Source organism: Mus caroli, chromosome 9, assembly GCF_900094665.2.
Source record: "Mus caroli chromosome 9, CAROLI_EIJ_v1.1, whole genome shotgun sequence".
Lineage (NCBI taxonomy): Eukaryota > Metazoa > Chordata > Mammalia > Rodentia > Muridae > Mus > Mus caroli.
Genome location: NC_034578.1, coordinates 65828827 through 65848333, shown reverse-complemented (window position 1 = coordinate 65848333; position 19507 = coordinate 65828827). Strand labels below are relative to the sequence as shown.

General features: G+C 46.3%; 1 protein-coding gene across 3 annotated transcripts in view; it reads right to left on the bottom strand.

Moving 5' to 3' along the window:
- The window catches only part of Rora (RAR related orphan receptor A), a 731210-nt gene extending 714024 nt beyond the window's left edge, over positions 1-17186 (bottom strand). Inside the window, exons 1-3 of one of the 3 annotated variants that reach the window (XM_029481370.1) lie at positions 16990-17186; positions 8379-8460; positions 6189-8003 (exon numbers count right to left, since the gene is read on the bottom strand). In XM_029481370.1, coding sequence (XP_029337230.1) covers positions 7988-8003; positions 8379-8460; positions 16990-17155 — 264 coding nt within the window. In that variant the 5' untranslated portion in view covers positions 17156-17186 and the 3' untranslated portion in view covers positions 6189-7987. Of the gene's footprint in view, positions 1-6188; positions 8004-8378; positions 8461-16989 lie in introns of those variants that run through there. The other 2 variants (XM_021171875.2, XM_029481367.1) reach the window with 2 other exon arrangements.
- Between the last annotated feature and the right edge of the window lie 2321 nt (positions 17187-19507).

Below are 19507 nucleotides of genomic sequence, written 5' to 3'. Positions count from 1 at the left end.
GGGGGAAGGTATGGGGGACTTTTGGGATAGCATTGGAAATGTAATTGAGGAAAATACGTAATAAAATACATTAAAAAAAAAAAAAAAGATTCCCCGCTCCTGCCTCCTGCCTCCAAGTCCTGCCTCCTACCTCCAAGTCCTGCCTCCTGCCTCCAAGTCCTGCCTCCAAGTCCTGGCCCTGCAGAATTGCCTCAGAGGGTATCTTATTAGGCTGGGGTCCGCATGGTCAATTCTCCATCTCCACAGACTTATGCCTCAGGAATCTACCAGAAAGAAATCAGACACTTTCCATTTATTCAATGTTCGTGATAGAGAAAAGGGCCCAGCATGCCTCAGTCAGCCCCAGCCCACCTTCTCAGTCCCTACTTTCTGCTCCTCACCAACATCCTCCTCCCGAAGTCTAAGCAATACCTCATCCACATGACATCAATGAGCTGTCAGCACTGTGACCCTCTCAGCCTGGCAGAATTTTTTGAGTTACCTAGAAAACCCTCACCATTTTTCCTCAAGCCCAGGTACATTACCCGCATCAGCAAACTCTTCCTGGCTCCTTTCCAACTGCTCTCTCTCTCTCTCTCTCTCTCTCTCTCTCTCTCCCCTCTACACACTGTTACATTTTGTTAATGGGTTCCTTGACCTCTCTGTGAATTTTTTTTTTAAAAAATGAGTTAACATGTCTTTCCCACCCATCACTTCCCCCAATAATTCACCTTTGTTCCTTCATTAACCAACTTGGGACCTGGCAAAAAGTCAAGGATCAATAAACACTTGATGAATCAAAAAGACAACCCGTGACACCGCTTTGAAATATCTGAAGCTTTCAGAATGGGGATGTTGCTCCGTTGGTACAAGGTCTGTCTATGACACAGGAAGTCCTGGGTTCAATGCCCAGCCCTGCATAAACTGGATGTGGTAGCATGCGCTTGCAACCTCTACACTGGAGTGGTAGAAGCAAGAGGACCAGAAGCTCAAAGTCAAACTCAGCTAAGTAGCAAAATTGAGGCCAGCCTGAGCTACACAGCATCCTGTCTGAAACAAAATCCAAAGCTTTCTAAGAGTAAGCATGTTCTTTTGTTTGGATCTCGGGTTTATGTCCTTTGGCCTTCTCACGGGGAGCTGCAGTCCTGTCTTTGGCATCATGAGGGAACCCAATGGGTTCAGGAGTAAATGGCACAGAGATGTGAGGCCATCCTCTGTAGAAAATCTACAAGCCTGCCCTACAAGGACTGAGCCCAAAGGAAGACAAGCATGGCTGGAACACCAAACTGCGAAATTCACTGTGGATTATGACTAATGAGCCAGAAAAGCAGAGTGCATTTGCTACTAAGAAAATAATCACGGAAAAGGCCAATTAATAAAGAGATGTTGTCAAGCTCTGTGGTAATTTTCATTATAACATTTTATTAGGCACATGATGATATTGATATCTTCTCATGGAGGATTGCAATAAATTTCCCCACTAACTATATTCTTAATCCAGATGCCAGGCATTGACGTTGCCTTCCTTCTGATTTACATCCTCCAGGAGTTCAAAAATCAACATTCTCGATTTCAGATACAGGTACTGTGCAGTTGTTTATAAAGCAGATTTTCTTCAAATAATGTGGTCATGAGAGCAGGCATTCTCTCTATGAAAGTTAAGTGTGTTCTAAACTACATGAAAATCTGTTCTCCAGACAAGGTCTTTCTGGGGCGCCTGATTAGCAGGGGGCAGAGTTGATCATGCTGTCAAAGAAAATCCCTAGAATGAATGCAGGTGAGAGACTTCTCAGTGCTCCTGGGTATAGTGACCCAGAACTTCTAGGTTCCATAGACCTTAGAGATGGAAGTCCTGGAGACAGCAACCCAGAGTACACACAGACAGGGAGGTTTTTAAGACCTCCCTAGAGACACCAGCCTAGGTGCTGGAACCACGTTCACTCCAATAGACAGACCCCACCAGCAAAGCCAGGACCCTGTGACTAAGGGACACAGTCACAGGAACCTACCCACTTAGGCTTTTAATTGGCATGTCCCAATGGGAAATCACACTGAATTCTGCCTCCTTGGATCCTGTTTCTGCTCTCAGGATTCGCTATGACTTAATGCACAATAATATGCTTCTATCTTAGTGCTACACAAATTGTGGCACTTTCCTTGGAGGGACAGATGACAAAGGAAAATGACCAACATTCCTGAGGATCTCAGGGGATCAAAGTCCTCAAGCGTGACAGAAAAGATAAAGGAGCTGGTGCCATCAGTAGCTTAGCCTGCTATAACAGATCATCTGGCTGGGCTCAGGTTCATTAAAGGCCAGAGGACATGCCAGTACAATCTACTGTGTTCTCAGTCTGCTTCACATGTATGCATGTTGCATGTGCCTGTATGTGTTGGTATATAAATATGTGTACAGGTACGTGTGTGTGTGTGTGTGTGTGTGTGTGTGTGTGTGTGTGTAAACAATTCTTGTTTCCCAATTCTATCTTTGGAATAGGACTTGTCTTTGCTAGTTTATTTCTTAAATATCAGCTATCCTCTGTGTGTGTGTGTGTGTGTGTGTGTGTGTGTGTGTGTGTGTATGTATGGTCCCATACTATCACCAACACAAATTAGACAAAAGAGATGCTTAATGGTGTAATTTGCTTTACAATGGAACAGTTATTACAGCGTTACTCTATTTTCATTACCACTGAATATTAGGATCAGCTTCCAATGTGTGTGAATGAAGAAATAAAGCTACCTAATCACAGTGCCAATTAAGTCTGTAAAGCCACGCAGTGTATCAAACGCAAACCATCCTGGCAGAAAGATGGGATTCTGATCCCCCTTCACTTCCTCGAGCATGCCATGTCTCTCCCTCTTCTGACTTTGACCTATCCTGGTCCAAGTACGAGCAAAATCAATAAAGACCCTTGGCAAGTGGAATTGATTCTCCAAGAAAAGATGCTATAATCCAGAGGCATGCCCTCCGCTCCTGCTAGTGTTACCTTCTTGAGTTTCCCCAGTGCCGCCGCTGTGGTACCCATCACTATTTCTCCTGCTGCCTGCTTATCAGCTGTGCTACTGTAACAGGAATGCAAACAGGTTGGGAGTCTCTGAAAGAATTGCTTGCAAAGTGCACGTAAATTATTAGATCACAATTTAAAGACTCAGCAGTCAGTCACCAGAGTGGAGCATTACTGAAGAACAAGTTGAATGGAACCCTTGCAGACAGGGATGAGTCTGTGAGTAAAAGGGAAGGGGGGGTGAGGAACAATGAGAAAGGAAGCAAGAGAAAGCATCGGAGTTTGATCCGTAGGAAAGATGGAGCTATCCCAGCCTGCATGCCTGGAGCAGGGCAAAGGCCAGTGGGAACCATGGGAAGAGCAGGGCTACAGAGAGGAAACCGATGGGATTGGGCTTGTTTATGGTCCCCCAGAAGGTCTGAGAGGTACCATGAGACAACCCTAACATTAGGTGAAGGTGTTCAACTCCGGTCACATGCCCTTCTTACAGATCCAGCCTATGGTGACCCAGCTGAATGATAGGGGGTAGATCCAGTCCCAGGAGGAGAACTGGCCATGAGGACATGTCAGGAACTTCACTGAAGCCCCTGGGATTCATGCTCACTTCACAGAACCAAGCAGAAAATGCCGAAGACCTGAGTCCCAACGGGAGCTCAAGACCTGAGTGAAAGGAGGAGACGGGTGGGTGTAAGGAGACCTAGAGCACTGGGTCAGCCATCGTAACCATCATCATCAGAGCACTGCTGGAAGGAGCCATCATAACCACTGTCATTAGAGCACTGCTGGGAGGCACTTGGCAAGCAGCACCAGGACTGATCATCGCAGCAAAGGCAGCAGCATCCCCCTCCCTAGTTTTTAGCTTAATGAGCTCACTTAGGACACACAGCACAGGACGCACCTGCACCTTTCACTCCACCACTCGCTTCTTCCAGGCTCACAACAAACCAGGTATGTATATTAGATCTCAAAATGTGAGCAATTTTGGTCTGAAATGATGGGGTCTGGATTAGCCCTGAGGGCGGCATGGAGGGAAACACTGGATCCAATAGAGACAGACATGGAACAAACCACAACAGCTGGCTCCAAACCTTACCAAAGCCCAGGAACACTGAAGGTGGATGAGCAGTTGAGAAGCACCAAGCTGGGCAAAGAACATCTGCACAATAAACATGGATCTACTTTACCTAAGAGATTGTATAGAGGTAAAAATATAAACTGTGCGCCTGGTCATGTGGAGAATAGGCTCACAAAAAGGACATGACACCAGAAGATGTCTTAAAGACAAGAAGAGTCTTTAAGGAGCTGGGAGAAGTGGTCACACGATGGTTTAAAGGAGCCCTTGATCCATACATCCAGTATCTGTGAAAAACAGAGATATTGGGAACTTCTGAGGTAAGGGGGTGGATGTTATCTGGATCTATGCTGGCCATAGAAGGTCTGAGAAGAAGAGATGAGAGCACAGGACAGGGGAAAGGGTGGGAGGAGGGGACAGGAAAAGACACATAAGCCATAGGGGTCAAACAGGCAAAGCAAGCCAAGGAGGAACACCATCTGAAGTGTCTAAGGTAACAGCGATGTGCATTCCCACCAGAATGGAAAGGTCAGCAAAGCAGGAATCCAGCTTCCTTGCAGGCTGCTTAGAGCACAGCACAGTGCCTGACCCAGAGAAAGGTCCTAGGAAATATTTGTTGAATTCAAGAAATGCCATGCCAGAGGCTGGGGAAATGAAACAGTAGTCAAGAGCATTGAGCACTTTTTGTAGAGGTCCTGGGTTCAATTCCCTGCACCCATGTGGCAGATCACAGCTGTCGGTAACTCCAGTTCCAGAGGATTTGAGGTTCTGGACTCCAGACATACAATGTGGTGTACTGTACAGATACACATGCAAAACAAAACATTCATACACCTAAAATAAAAGGAATGCAACCATGTGTTCTCACACATGTCTGCTCTAAGCCACACAGAGGGAATCCCAGAATTTGTATTCTGAGCCAGTCTAAGGCAGATGCACTCATACATGTAATCGGGTAATAACACGTATATGCTAAAAATGGCATCCAGATATGGTATGATTATAATAATGAGTATTTATATTATTTGTCCTCCCCCAGATCATAATGAGCAGCACCTGGAGCTCCACTTGAGATACTGTGAAGGCCTTTCCCCCTCGCATCCCATGCCAAGGCCCCACAGTGTCTCTCTCTACCTCCCACCCAGGACTGGTCTCTTGATCTTTCTAAGGAACATCTCCTAAATATGCAATGAAGCTAATTCTCAGGGCCATGATGTGCATTTTAAGAAAACAAAAATAACAGTGAAGCTCAGATAAATGGAAATACTTTATGTGAAAATGCTTTTGTGTGTGTGTGCGTACATACATACATGTGTATGTTCACATGTACTTGTTTATGCATACCCAGGTATGTATGTGTATTTGTACACACACAAGTATGAGTGTGTGTGTGTGTGTGTGTGTGTGCTCGTGCATGTGCAAAGTGGCTTAGAATGTGCATATTTTATTGGGCATCAGACCACAAGCATTTCAAGGGCCAAGGAATTCCCAAGCCTAAGCCCTCCTAAAATCAGACTGGATGCCCCTTTCCTACAACGTGACCTTCAAAATGTCTTGGTCCATAGAGGAACAAACCTGAATGATTCTGAAATATCATGGAAAGCTATGGAAGACTGTGAGTTCAGAACTAGACCCTTCAGCGTACCCCCAATTTCATAACACAACATCTTTTTAGAAGAAAAAAAAAGTTTTCCCACTATAAAAATTGTACATTCATGTTGGGGATATTAATTAATTAATTAAAATTTTTAAATGTACATTCAGGATTCAGGAACCTCAATAAAGAAAAAAGAAAACCAGATAATGCCAACACCTACACCTGATCATTTTATTACTTCATTAAAGTTTGTGGGTCCAAGTTCATTTACTGACACAACTGTATTCAATAAATACAGATGCACATTCATGCATACACTGTAACTTTTTTTACAAAAGAAAAAAATGATACAATTCTCCGTAGGCTGCAGTGAATGATGTTATTTTTTATTTGGAATAAATCACAGACTTTCTTCCATGGTAGGAACACCCCACAGTCCCCCACCCCTTCCTACTCCTCTAGCCCCCATCCTCCACCCCCAACAAGGCTCAGGAACATGAGGCAGGAAGATGAACCCATGCTGTGAATGCACTCTTCTGGACATGATACTGCTAATGCACTCAAGAACTTACAACAAGCGGTGGTTACCTGCACAAGACCCATGCAAGATCAAGCCAGTTAAAAATGCCAGCACAGGATAGAGAGGGACTCGCAAGGCCCCACCCGAAGCGGAGCATCTGTTGGCAGCTAATGGCTGCCTGGTGAGAGAGAGTCACTTTCTACATTTTTTTAAAGAGTTTTTTTTTGAGATTATAATATCATTTCCCTCTTCCTTTTCTTCCCTTCCACCCCTCCCATATACTACACTCCACTCGAACTCTCTTTCAAAGGACAGTCCCTTGCCTTTAGGTACGTGGCCATTGAAAGGCTGCCCATGTGCCAGTGGACCTGCGTGTATGAGCAGCACCATACACGGTGGGTTAAAAAAGCACATAAATCATTTTTAAGAGAAAAGAGTTTTCTACTGTGATGAGGTTTTATTTTATTCTATTTGCAGACCTGGTCTTAGAAGCACCTCCATCAAGAGCACAGCCTGAACCCTCAGCCTTGAGGAAGGACCTCCGTGGGCAGAGTCACTGCTCACTGTGTGCACCGCTGTGCCCGCTCCAGCAGGTTCTCAACATCAGCTGCTCAACTCTGCATCCCATACTTGACTTTCTATGAAATCAAAACATGAGACTCACTGTCTACTTTAATTAAAATAAATATGTTTTATTATAAATAAATAAAGTAATAAAAGATAAATATGTACTTTAATTCATAACAGAATCACACCGGGTTAGATGACCTTGTGTATTCATTTAAATATCCACAGGGTAATTTTCCTGGAGGGGAGGGACGGTATTTTTTCCCCCAGGGACTTCTGAGGACCTGCACATGAGTGGAAAGGGGCATGAGATGAGAGAGCAGAAGATCTGGGCTTTGGTCACAGCCTCACTGTCTCTGCCTAAGGATGTAATCTCAGACAGATCCTAGGCTTGCAGGTGCCTCTGATTCACCCCTGGGGTGGAGCTGGACTAGAGAGGTCTCAGGACAGCCTCTCACCCTCCCATTTTGCCTAACAAAAGGGTAGTGGCAACGTGAGGAATGTGTATCCATGCCTAAAGTACACCCCCACACTCAGGTCCAAAAGCAAGGTTCAGAATGATCCAGAAGTTCTTTCAGCATAGCTTCCATTTTCCAAGTAGCTCTGTAGGGGTCTTGAGAAATCTCAGTGAACCGCACCAATCTCTGGCTGTCATCTCTGACACTGTGAAATGTTATACTATCTGGGTGAAGCTCTTGGTTCCTCTGCACACAATCTTCAGTCAGGTTCCCACATTCTGTCCATGCGTCCTCACCCCAAGTGGGAGAGAGAACCAGAATGAGCTAACATAACGTAGCAGTTCCATACATGTCACGTCAGCCAACTCACTCGGAGCGCCATCACAGGAATCAAGTTATTTCTTCTGGCTTAGCTCTCTCCATACTTCGTTACCTGGTCAATTGAGAGTTACGGGCAGTTCACCCTCCCAGCTGCCCTGCCCTTTTAGAGAGAATATCATTGGCATGTGGATGCCCCTGTGGAGCACAGACTATATCAGGGCCTTTTCATCATCCACTGGTTTCCCTACTGAAAACTAAAAATGGAAAGAGATGCAGTTTATTTAAGAGGTTTGAGGCCTGATAAGCATACGTGGTTCCTCTGTGACTGGGTGTTTCAGGATCCGCTCGGTTTTCACCTGCTCATTCCTATCCGTGACTACCATGGTTCCTAAGGGATGAGAGAGGCGCTCCGCTTCTGGAAGTTGAGGATCACATCTGGCTGCCTTTCCTCCGTCTTTGTCCAGTTCTTCAGGTTTCTCTAAAACTAATTGGAAGCGTCAATAAGCACACCCACCAAGTCCCTCAACGCCCCCGAAAGTTGCTCTCTCTGCCCTTCAGAGCCGCTCTGGCCGTCTGTGCTTCTAAATATTCCCTCTCCTGCCTCTGCCGATTGGCAGGCTCGACAAGTTCCTCATAACTTCTCAAAGTGTCAACGTGCCTCGTTTTCAGCGTCCTTGTTAAAGGTAATTTAAAATTCCAGATCCTTGCTGAGGCCGCTTTTGGCACACAGAGTCTCTGTCCCCACCTTCACCCACAGCCCACAATTCCCATCCCCCAATGGGCGTCTTAACTTCTTAGCTCACGAGTCCCTTGCCCCATTTCACCATTCTTTTCCCACCCTACCCCCCAAATACCTCACCCAGTGAAACACACTTTAGCTTGTGAGTTCTCCTTCCTCGACTTCAGCGAGACATGTCGGTGCCTAGAGATTATAAAGTCACCTTCAGGAAGAAAGCATATAGCATAAGCTGTCAATCAATCAGAACAAGACAGGGAAATGACATCCTATGCATCTCTGAGTCCTGGTGTGTGTGTGTGTGTGTGTGTGTGCATATATGTGTGTGCTTGGGGGAGATCAAGGTGATTTCTTTTGTACAACTAAAACTCACAGTCGTTGTCTTTCATTTGACTATAAGCCCGACACCAAACACTGCGAAGGGTTGGTAGCCCAGAACGCTGAGGATTGTTTGGCAAATGCCTCATTCTGAATTCAAACATTAGCCTCTAGGTTTTTTTGGTGTGGATCCCCCCACTCCCCCACCCCCTTTCTGGAAATTTCATCTCTATTCTTCTCAAGCTCTCTGTTTATCCTTGGTGAGTTCTTTGCCTATAAAGACAAGTCAACTGGTTTTTCTCTTCTATAATTTCTGGTCCCACATTAAGTTTGACAGGTGGATTTTGCAGCCTGCTTGTCTGTCCCCTTGGGAAGCATGGACTCACATGCCACCATTCCTGTCACGTTACAATCCCATCAAGTTTCAGAGTGTCATTTATACACAATCTTATTTCTTCTTCTTTCACACACGCCTACCACTTACGTACAGCAACTCACTGTATTCATATTTCATAAACTCCATCAGTATTCAGTCAAATCCTCCCCCGAAGTAAGCTAGATATTTTTAACGGTGCATACCTCTTTCGCCGGCTTGAGGATTTTACACTAAGTGGTACCCTTCCCTTGTGTCTCAGTGGACTTCATCTACTGTGACCGGTGGCTGCACGTAGAAACTTTCTTACTTCAGAACAGTTTGAGACAATTTGTATTGCAAGTGCCAACACCCAATCACACAGCTAAGACATTTCTACCTGAGAGGTAATGTAGCATTTGAACCATAACACTTCTGTCTCACTCCAGCCTCTGGTGAGTCAGGGGAGAGTGGATAGAAATTCACCCTAAGATATCCCGAGGTCCTCCTACACCTTTGCAGGTATGGGAAACCTGGACTGTCAGCATCCATGAGTCCAGAGCTCACCAGCCAGCCACTGGGATCCACGTTTTGTAGATAAACCCATCACTGGGAAACTACAATGTTACCATTAGTGTTCCATTTCGTGTGACTTGATAACACAATTTCTAATAATGTCATGTCATGAAAGTCATAGAAATCTGTTGGAGGGGGGAATAATTTGTCCCTCAACAGGGGATTGTTCCCTGTAATTCCTTTCCGCATTCGCATAGAAGACCTGGGGCTGAAAGCCAGTCTTCCAATCCAGTGAACTGTGGTACCTTCATTTTTATTATAACCTCTTCCTCTCTTATAATGTTTTTTTTAAAAAACAATCCTCTTGATGCTTTTAGCAAAAACAGTTAATAAATTAACAACAATAATAATTTGCTACCATAACACCAAGAATCCAAACACAGTGATGTCAGAGGCAGCAGAAGCTAATCAATGATTCACATTAGGTCAAGTGTGACCGTGTGATGCTACTGAGGAAGCCATTCTGTGATGGTGTTGATGCTGAGGGAGCCAACTCTGTGATGATGCTGATGCTGATGCTGACGCTGACACTGATGCTAATGCTGATGCTGAGAAAGCCAGCACTGTGGTCCAGAAATGCTTCTCAAAGGCCATAGCTTGGAAAGGACTTTCTCTGCAGGCCTCTAAATACTGTTTCCTACATGCGTGAACCCTTAAGCTTCCTAACCTTCTAGGTATGCAAGCTCCCTACCACAGAGATGCTCCCAACCTCCCCAAGGGAATGGTCAAGCTAATGATGGTTTCCACTGAATTAGAGGAGATGAAACCACATTATAGGACTTGTAAACAGAACTGCCTCCCTGAATACTTAAAGAGGATTTAGTATCTTCTATAACTGTAGGGCAGCAGTTTTCAACCTGTGGGTCGTGACCCCTTTGGGGGTGGCATATCAAATATTCACATTACAATTCATAACAGTAGTAAAATTGTAGTTATAAAGTAGCAAGAAAAATAATGAGGGTCACCACAACATGAAGAATTGTATTAAAGGGTGACAGCATTAGGAAGTTAAGAGCCAGTACTCTAGAGAAAGAAATAAGAAGAATCTTGCAGACAATGGTAATCTGAGCATTCCTGGGGCTGAGGCAGGAGGATCACCCTGAGACCTCGGCTACATATTGAGACCCTGTCTCAAATAAGCAAAAAAAAAAAAAAAAAAAAAAAAAAAAAAAAAAAAAAAAAAAAAAGTAGATAACCAAAAGAAAGCTTTTAGAATCTGGTTGACAATTTCCTGTTAAGTAAAACCCTCCAGTAACCCAGAACAACTAATTTAATTTCTGACTTGCTTCTTGCAACATAGAAAAAAAGGAAGCGAATAGTCCTGCTAAAGATTTCACAGAAAGAAAAAAGAAACCATTTCCAGGTGGGATCAGGACAGACCTCAGCTGGTCTGCAACGCTAGCTCCATTCTCAGTTCTATAATGTACAATCAGAATTCATGCTCAGAACCGTGACCCCACAGCACTGTGAGACACTGAAACTCCAAGGAAAGATTCAATTACCTTTCCGGTGCTCTCTCTCTCTAGGCTAGGAAAGGATACCACACAGCAAAAAAGAAAAGAAATAGACAAAAAGGAAAGACATGATAATAATAATAATAATAATAAATGGTGTTAATCGAATATCAGACAGAAAAAAAAAAAATCAATTCATTAGCGATGCCTCGGTGCCCTCAGAGTAAAACGTAAAACCGTGGTTTATCATATAGCAGCCAAGACTTGAGCACTAATCATCTGGGTTATTTTTAAGCATCAACCTAAAAATTACACAATTCTATTAATATACAGCATAAAAAACATGGTTCAAAAGTTTTAACAGCTTTGTTCTAAACAACATTTCCCATGACAAATTAGGCACAAAAATAAATATAAGAAACAGAAGGGGGAGGGGAGGAGGAAGAAAGAGGGACGGGCCACTTTGCCTAAACCCTGAGCAAGGGAGATTTTTGCACTTGGAAACGTTTTCTACATTCTAGATTAGTGTATGCTCTGGTAGCTGAAGTCCTTTCAAGTTCAAAGTCTCCTTACTCTAAGAGAAGTGATAACTCATCCTGATGGGTGGATCAGGGATCTCCATGAGGGAGTGGAAGACACCTGCTTTAGAGGCTCCTACATCATCTCATGGAAGTCATAGAGAGGGGCAGAGGGGCAGATGATTGTCATATTAGGACATACACACACACACACACACACACACACACACACGCATATACAGGAGCACACATGAACACACATGCACACACCTATACTCATCTCTAAAAGGCAGTTTTGCATTTTGCCTCCTGATCAGAAGTTCTCACAGAAGCTAAGAAGTTCTCACAGGAACACAGAGGTCAGAGCGGAAGCAATGCATGGGGAAGGAGGAGAAGGCGTTGAAAAAGTAACACACGCTGTAAGAATTCATAGGACATGAGGGCTGGAGAGTAGGCTCAGTTGGTGAACTGCCCAGAACCCATATATACAAGCCAAGGTGTGGAAACACACACCTAGGATCCCAACACTGGGGAGGCAGAAAAAGAAGGAGCCCTGGAGCTCACTGGCCAATCAGAGGATCCCTGGAGATCACTGGCCAATCAGAGGATCCCTGGAGATCACTGGCCAATCAGAGAATCCCTAAAGCTCATTGTCCAACCAGCCTAGGGTAATTACTGAACTCCAAGTGCAGTGAAAGATTCTATCTCATAAAGTAAAGTGCGGGGGTCGGGGAATGTGGAAGCCACCTGTCACTGACCTCTGGTCCCACATGCTCACACATTCATGCACACAAATGCCCACACATGACAATGTATGCACACAATAGTATTTTAAAAATCGAGTTCATGTTCTCTGAATCTAATTGCCAACACCATCCAACTCAGAGCGTATTTCCAAAGTCACACAAGTTCCCAAATGCAAAATGGGGATATTAGAGGGAATAATGTGAGACTTTATCCGGCACTGACCATAGGATGGCCTATGGGTTTTCTTACTTGCAAATCAAGAGTTAACTTCAGACAGAGGGAAAAAAATTCCAAAATCACTTTTTCTAAAAGTGATTAAGCTGTCCCCACAAGTCCTAAGGATTGTCATCCTTAGGTGAAATTCTGACCGTTAATATCCTTGTGCCTCTCCATCCCACTTCAGGAGTCTGCCTTGTGTCAAAGTGGTGTGCTGCTGACTACCGCCCCCCCCCACACACACACACACACAACTGTGTGCTGAAGAGTCAAGAGGAGACGAGTTGCCAGAGCCCAGGTTCTACAAAGGCATCCGCCATACTTCGGGGTTACAGACAGACTTTCTAAAGACCAGGGCTTCTCAGAGTGCCACTTTGTTTTAGAAAAGAGAGAATGGGTGTGCTTTAACTATTTTAGCCACTCAGAACTCAAATTCTAGATTAATAATTCAATTCTTTACAAGAAATTAGGATGAAGCAACAAAAAGGTTACCCTAACTATCATGAAATGCATTTTATAAAATTATTCCTTTGCATTTTAAAGAGTACAATTATAAATGCTTTTATGAGCAATTTCCCAGAAAATTCAAGTCCTTCAATTAAAAAAAAAAAAAAAGTTCATCCCATCCCTCTGGCAAAGGAATTTTTCTCCCAGCCAGAGAAACTACCACTCATTCCCTAAAGAAGGATCTGAACATTCAGCTCTAGAAAAGTTGCCATATCTCTAGGTAGGAGAACCTTCCAGAACATGGATCAGCAGGAGCTGGAGAGAAGGGCAAGGGTAGCATTTCCAGAGTATAGGAGTTACACAGTTCCAGCATCTCTCTGGGTTGCAGAGCCATGCAGGCCTGTTAATTGACTTTTAAGTCACTCTCAGCTGAGCTTCCAGGGGGCTGTCCCTCCATCCCACCCAGCTTCTCAGTGTTAATCCCATCCTTTGGTTTCGATTTCTCTCTCTCTCTCTCTCTCTCTCTCTCTCTCTCTCTCTCTCTTAGGTTGGCCTGTCCTAAAAGCCTTGCACACCAGCACTGGGAACCCACTCACTATGTGGTGCAGGGTCCTGTGAGGGTAACTTTAGTGATGTGCAATATGTAAGCTTCTGGTGTGCATATAATATGGAGATTCTGGGAAAGGGTTCCTAACAGCAGTTAGGTCACAATGCTCACAGCTCCCTAGAGCCCCTGAAAGCCACGTTAAATTAAAGATTCACGGTGGGTTTTTTTCCTTTCATTTTTACCCATCATGTTGGTTCTTGCCTGTCTTTTATTTTCTTCCGCCTCTTTCACAGTGCTGTAAAGACAGGGCAGAGTGAAACCAGCTGTCATTAATACTTTCTAGAAAATCGAAGGGTTTTATTAAGACTGCTACCATTCCCTTGGAGTTGTAAGGAGCACAGGAAGATCAGCTTCCAGATTATAAAAGCACACATCTGATTTGGAAAGCCCAGGCACTGAAGGCCTCTAATCCGTTTCATACTTAGATTCTTAGGACGTAGGAATGTAGCAATAGCCTCAAATCTACCCTGGTAATATCTCATGAGGTCACATCAATGTCATGAGAATACACCCTCTATCCCTATAGACTCCAAGCATCTGCTGGCTGCAAATAAGCCCTCAAAGCCCCTCGGAAAACGCCTCCGCCTCCCGAGTCAGGAAGCTTCCCAATTCACCCAGGACCTCCACTCACCTTCCAGGAGGTGGCACAGGCTAATTGTGAGGTGGTGGTGTTTGCTTTGCGCTTTGAGCCTGTGCCTTTATGTTTTAAGTATTTAAGAGGCATAATCACCTAGTGTGTAGGTTAATTTCTTTCTGATATTGTAATTTATGCAACATTAATATGGGATGCCAGCTCCAATTTTCTTATGCTTACACTCCAGGAGCCGAGTTGCATATTCTGCCAACTCCATTACATCATCTAAAAACCCAAACATTTCCCATTTGCACAGCACTCACAACTCCCCGGCATACTTACATAGTCTCTCTTTTTCTCCCAGATGCTCTCTCTCTCTCTCTCTCTCTCTCTCTCTCTCTCTCTCTCTCTCTCACACACACACACACACACACACCAAGATTGGCAACCCTGAGAAGTAGATACTACATCTGAGGTCAAGGTCTGCAACTGCAAGTAGTTCCTGGAAGATATTACTATTGCTGTGTTGGCTAAAGGATGCCTCCATGTCTGACCTTCCTTTTTTCCATTCAGACTGTTATGTAACCTAGTGCCTGCGTGCAGGATGTGAGTGGAGTGTCTGGGCCTTACTTCCCCCCTTCACATTAAATCTCCTTGGAGAAACAGACAACAGACGGGTTTCATCAAAGAATGGGGGTGGGGGCTCTAGGGGGTAGAGGGATATGGGTCAGCAGGCCATCCTGGAAGATGCACATTGCTTCTATTTTTGTTCCTTGGATCTTTGGGGAGGCCGGGGGGAGGGTACCAAATTCCCCGGCTTTATATAATTTGCGAGTTACAGATTTGTAGTTGGTTCTGCAGCCTGCCACCCCATTTATTGCAAGAACACACCTGGCAGAAATGACACCTGAAGATGTTAATAAAGCAGGGGAGGTGGGGAGGGGCTAGAGAAAGAAGAAAGGCACAAACTAGAAATCAGAGCTACTTACTAGACACTGCGCACCCCTTCTTAAAAAAAAAAAAAAAGCCTCCAAACACATGAAGGGGATTTTCTCCAGCGTTTCTGATTAACCCTGTTACATAACCCGCTCGCATTCCAAATCTCGGGCTCTAAATAGACTCCTTGCAGCCAAAAGCTCTGCACAAACTCGCAGAACTGGTGGTCCGTTGCGGCCGCCCCCCACCCGAAGCCTTCACACCCCCCCTTTCCTTTCGTCCCGGTCCTTGTCGCCCCCATTTCCCTGATTCAAACAGAGCCTCGACACACTCTTCGGAAGTCGCCTTTAATTAAATGGTACCCCACCACCACCAGCAGCAGCATATGTCATCCGGATGGCTTTTACTGTACTTGAATTCCGTGAATGGGAAAGCTCCCGGACAGGGGGTGTGGCTAAGGTGGGGCGGGAGGGGAGAATACTGTAAAACAGCCAGCACATGATCAGCCATGTTCCTACTTCCAACTAGCACATCCAAGAGAAAGGGAGGGGCTCTCGGTCCCCCCTTCGCCTCCCCACAGCCCCCCTAGCCGCCAAACCTGGCTGGAGAGATCCACTCTGTCCCAAGCCCCTGGGTGGCTCGCAGGAGCCTGCTTCCTCCGGAGTGACAGGCGTGATTTATACATTATTTACAACAGTAATTAAAGCTGCAGCTTCCTCCTGCTCTTTGCAAACTCCAGGAGCATTCAAATAAATAATCCCCCACCCCCGAAGGAGGGGGTGGGGATCCCACAGCAGCTTCTGACACCTTTAAGAAAGAAGTCAGCTTCCCCCCACCCGCGCTCCCCCGGATAGGCCACTTTTGGAAAACGCCCGGAGAGGAGCAAGCACCCTTGTCTCCCCAGGTCCCCTCTTTCACACACTCCAGACACTAACACAAAATGAACCAAAGGCCCAGGAAGGGCTGCCTCCTTAGCCCTGGCCAACCAGCACTCAACTCTGATCAACCCCAGGTTTAGGCAGAAACGCTGGGCATCGCGGCGAGCGGAGGATTCCCAGAGCAGAAATAAGTTTGGGTGCTTTTCTCGGCTTTCTCTCTCGGCTTGTTTGCCTCGCAGCCGCTCCCTCCAATCGCGCGTGGAGCGCCCCACTCCACCATCGCCCTCCCTCCGCGCGCTGCACACGCCCCCTGCCAGCCTCCTCCAGGACTGCGGGCTCCGAACCCCCGGCTACAAAGTTACGTTTCTTCTTTTTGCCCGGCGGGGCAAATCAACTCCACAACATCCCGCGCGCTGGGACCCGGATCTCTCTGCCTTGTCCTCCAAACCTACCCCCAGAGCTGCAGAAGAGAAGCTGCCCGCGTCGCCCCCCTTCCGCCCCCTGAGACTTCTAGGTCTCTCACTCCTCCCGAACCTCCAAGCTTTTCCGGGAGAGGGAGGATTCGAACACTTCTCGATTCCTACCGCGGGGTGGTGGGGATGGGTATGAGGGAAACTGTCAAAAGCAGAAAAGGTAACCGAGAAAGCGAGTAGCCACAAACAGACCCCCTCCCCCTTCTTAAAAGGACACTACCGCTTTAAAAGTTTCTTTCCCCCCACTCCCCCATCTCGGTTTCTTTTTGGTGGGGGGGAATCGTATTTAATTTGGATAGCTCTTCTTTGCAGAAAATAAAACATGTAATCAAGGGGGAGGTGGGGTTGGAGTCGTCTGGCTGTCAACGCTCAGGTCCGTCCCCCATTGCCCTCTCCCGCAAGCCCAGCACTGGCTTGCAAAAGTTTGCAACATTTGTGGGGGGCCGCGGGGGGAGGGGCGGGGGTGCCGGTCGCTCAGGGCACCACGATAGGCTCGCGCGCGCGTGCACCGGTCCCGGGGACCCCGCGTGTCGCCCGTTCCCCGAGCGCGCGCTCCCCCGGGGTGCCTGGTCCCCTCCGGGCTCGGCGCACCGCTCCCGCCGCCCCCCTGCCCGGAGCCTGGTCGCAGCGTCTCCTACCTCGGCTGGAGCTCGCATAGCTCTGCCTGCGCCCCGCGCCCGGTGCCTCGCTCTTGCGGCCCGTGTCCTGGGTCAGCGGGGTCTCCCTGGAGCCGGCGGCCGCCTCCGAGCCGCTGCTGCCCGGTTCGCTGGCGGCGGGGTCGGGGGCTGCCGGAGCTGACTCCATGTTTTTTTTCCCAATGTAGAGATCGGCGGAGATGGCGAGCTCCGAGACTCCCTCTATCTTCTGTTTTCAGAGCGACTCTATGGTACCAAAAAAAAAAAAAAAAAAAAAAAGGAAAAGGAGACGGGCGAGAGCAGGAGGGACCTAGCCAGGCGAGAGCGCGAGCGAGCGCGCGAGTGGCGGTGGACGCGTGTGCGGCCAAGAGGGGACGTGAAGCGGGTTTGGCCACAGGCAGCGCTAGCGAGAGCGTCTCCAGCCGGCCCCCGCACCCACACTCTCCACCCTCCAGACCCCAGACCGGGAGCTACACAAGGCTGCCAAATTTGGGAGGTGGAGAAGAGGGAGGGAGGAGAAAGATGGGGTGCCTCCTGCGCCCCGATCCTCCCTCTCCTCTTTAACCCAGCTACAGAAACGATCGGTCGGCGACGTGTGGCTCTGTCTACTTTTGAGATTCCCTCGGGGGCAGTAACTCGGTGTCTCCTATCCGCAGCCAGCTTGGGAGGAGGAGACAAATCCGGTTATCCGCGTTGGGGCACTCGCTGGTAACTGCAGCTGCAAGCTCGGTCCGAGGCTGGGGAAAACTAAAAGGGAATTAGAAGCTGACTGACACCCCCCTGGAAGGAGGAAGGTGGGAGGACCAGACGACAAACTTGGCGCTTTTTACTTTGGGATGGGACAGTCTGGGGTTTCCAGTCTTAGATATGACTGAGTCTAAAATAAATTCTGTGATTGTAGGATGCATATGTCTAGCCAGTAACTAGTGTTATGGGAAGAGGTCTCTTTCAAGCTCTTTTGCCGTTTTTTTTTTTTTTTTTCCTCCGTGAAGGATCCAGAAACTGTTTGGCAGGCCACTATTTTGTGAAGAAAACTTTGGTCAGGTTGGTGAAGGACTCTCTGAACCCATGAAAGGGGCCTAGCTGCATCTGAACTCCAGTGTGCCTGCTAGTTTCCTATTCCCACTGGTAGTTTTGATATTAAATGCACAGGCTCATCTACAGCAGACAGACATCCTGGAGAGGTATTAATAACGTCTGGATAATAAAAAAAATCCAGATAATTAACGAGTCTTATCTTTATAAGGCATGATTCTGAGCTTAACTCCCCTTGGAGCACACCCATCTACTGGCTGATACTCAAGGAAAGCTGCGAGTTAAGTGTTTCCCTCTCCTCCAAACTCCAGTAGGAAATATCAGCACTAATAGGCGGGGTGGTGAAGATCCTTAGGTGAGAGCTGGCTTCTCTGTCTCAATAAGAAGCCACCATTTCCTTTTCTTTCCGAAGACGCTAATGAAATCAGTTCATTTTTACACCCCCCACCTTCCTTCCAGAAAACCTGAAAAATTTAACAACACAAATATTATTATCTACCAGAAGGTGGCAAAAATAAGTGTGTTTCAGGGGTGTGCGGTGGGGGGAGAATGGGGAGACATTGTACTTTGCTAATTTTCTGGTTTGGAAAATGCTTTTTTTTAAAAAAAGAAAAAGGATAAATCTAGTTAAATAGTTTAAGAAGGCTCCTCCCACACCTCCTGCCAGTTGCTATTGATTGGTTATGTGGATTGGATTCAAGCACACAGAGATCTTTGCCATGGCCTGTGTATTCACCTGCCTAGCTGTGGTCCATTCTTCCAGCTGATCTGGATGGGATGTGAAGGCTTCTGACACCTAAATCTGAGCTCTGCAACCATCCCTGGCCATAGACTATCCATTGGTGCCTGTACACAGTGCTATAATGGTCTCCTCTATCTGAGATCAGATGGGTGGATTCCCCAGACTCATTTTCTGAGTAGCATCTACTCTCAGGACTTTCTATTGGTTAGCCTGTTGCTGATATTCTTGCACCATCACATTTGACTTCTCTAAGTCTAAACAAATACTTCAAAGCACACAGCTTAATAGACAACTTCCTCTGGGACAGAAGTCTCAAAATACATCTGCTGGTTGTCTTAGAATATTGTTCTATTTTTTTTATTTTTATTTTAAGTTGTTACTTGAAACAGAGTTCCATCACTCTCCTGTTTTTTTTTTTACTCCAGCTCCTCTTAGTAACACCCCCTCCCTCCCATTCCCACTCCTACCCCCCAAAAAAAGCTCTCGGTCTTTGATTACATTTGTTGCATATATATGCATGTGTGTAAACACAAATAAATATAAATCAAACCCGCTAAGTCCGTTTTGAGTTGGTGGTGTGTATGTGGCTTCAAAGCTGACCACTCTGCATTGAACAACTAATTAAAGATGCTCATCCTGAGAGGCTGGTTCCTTTCCCTGCTGTTCATAGTTACCTGTAGTTCAAGTCTAGAAACAGGATCTCTTCAACGCTAATATCAATATCAATATTGATATCGCTCTGGT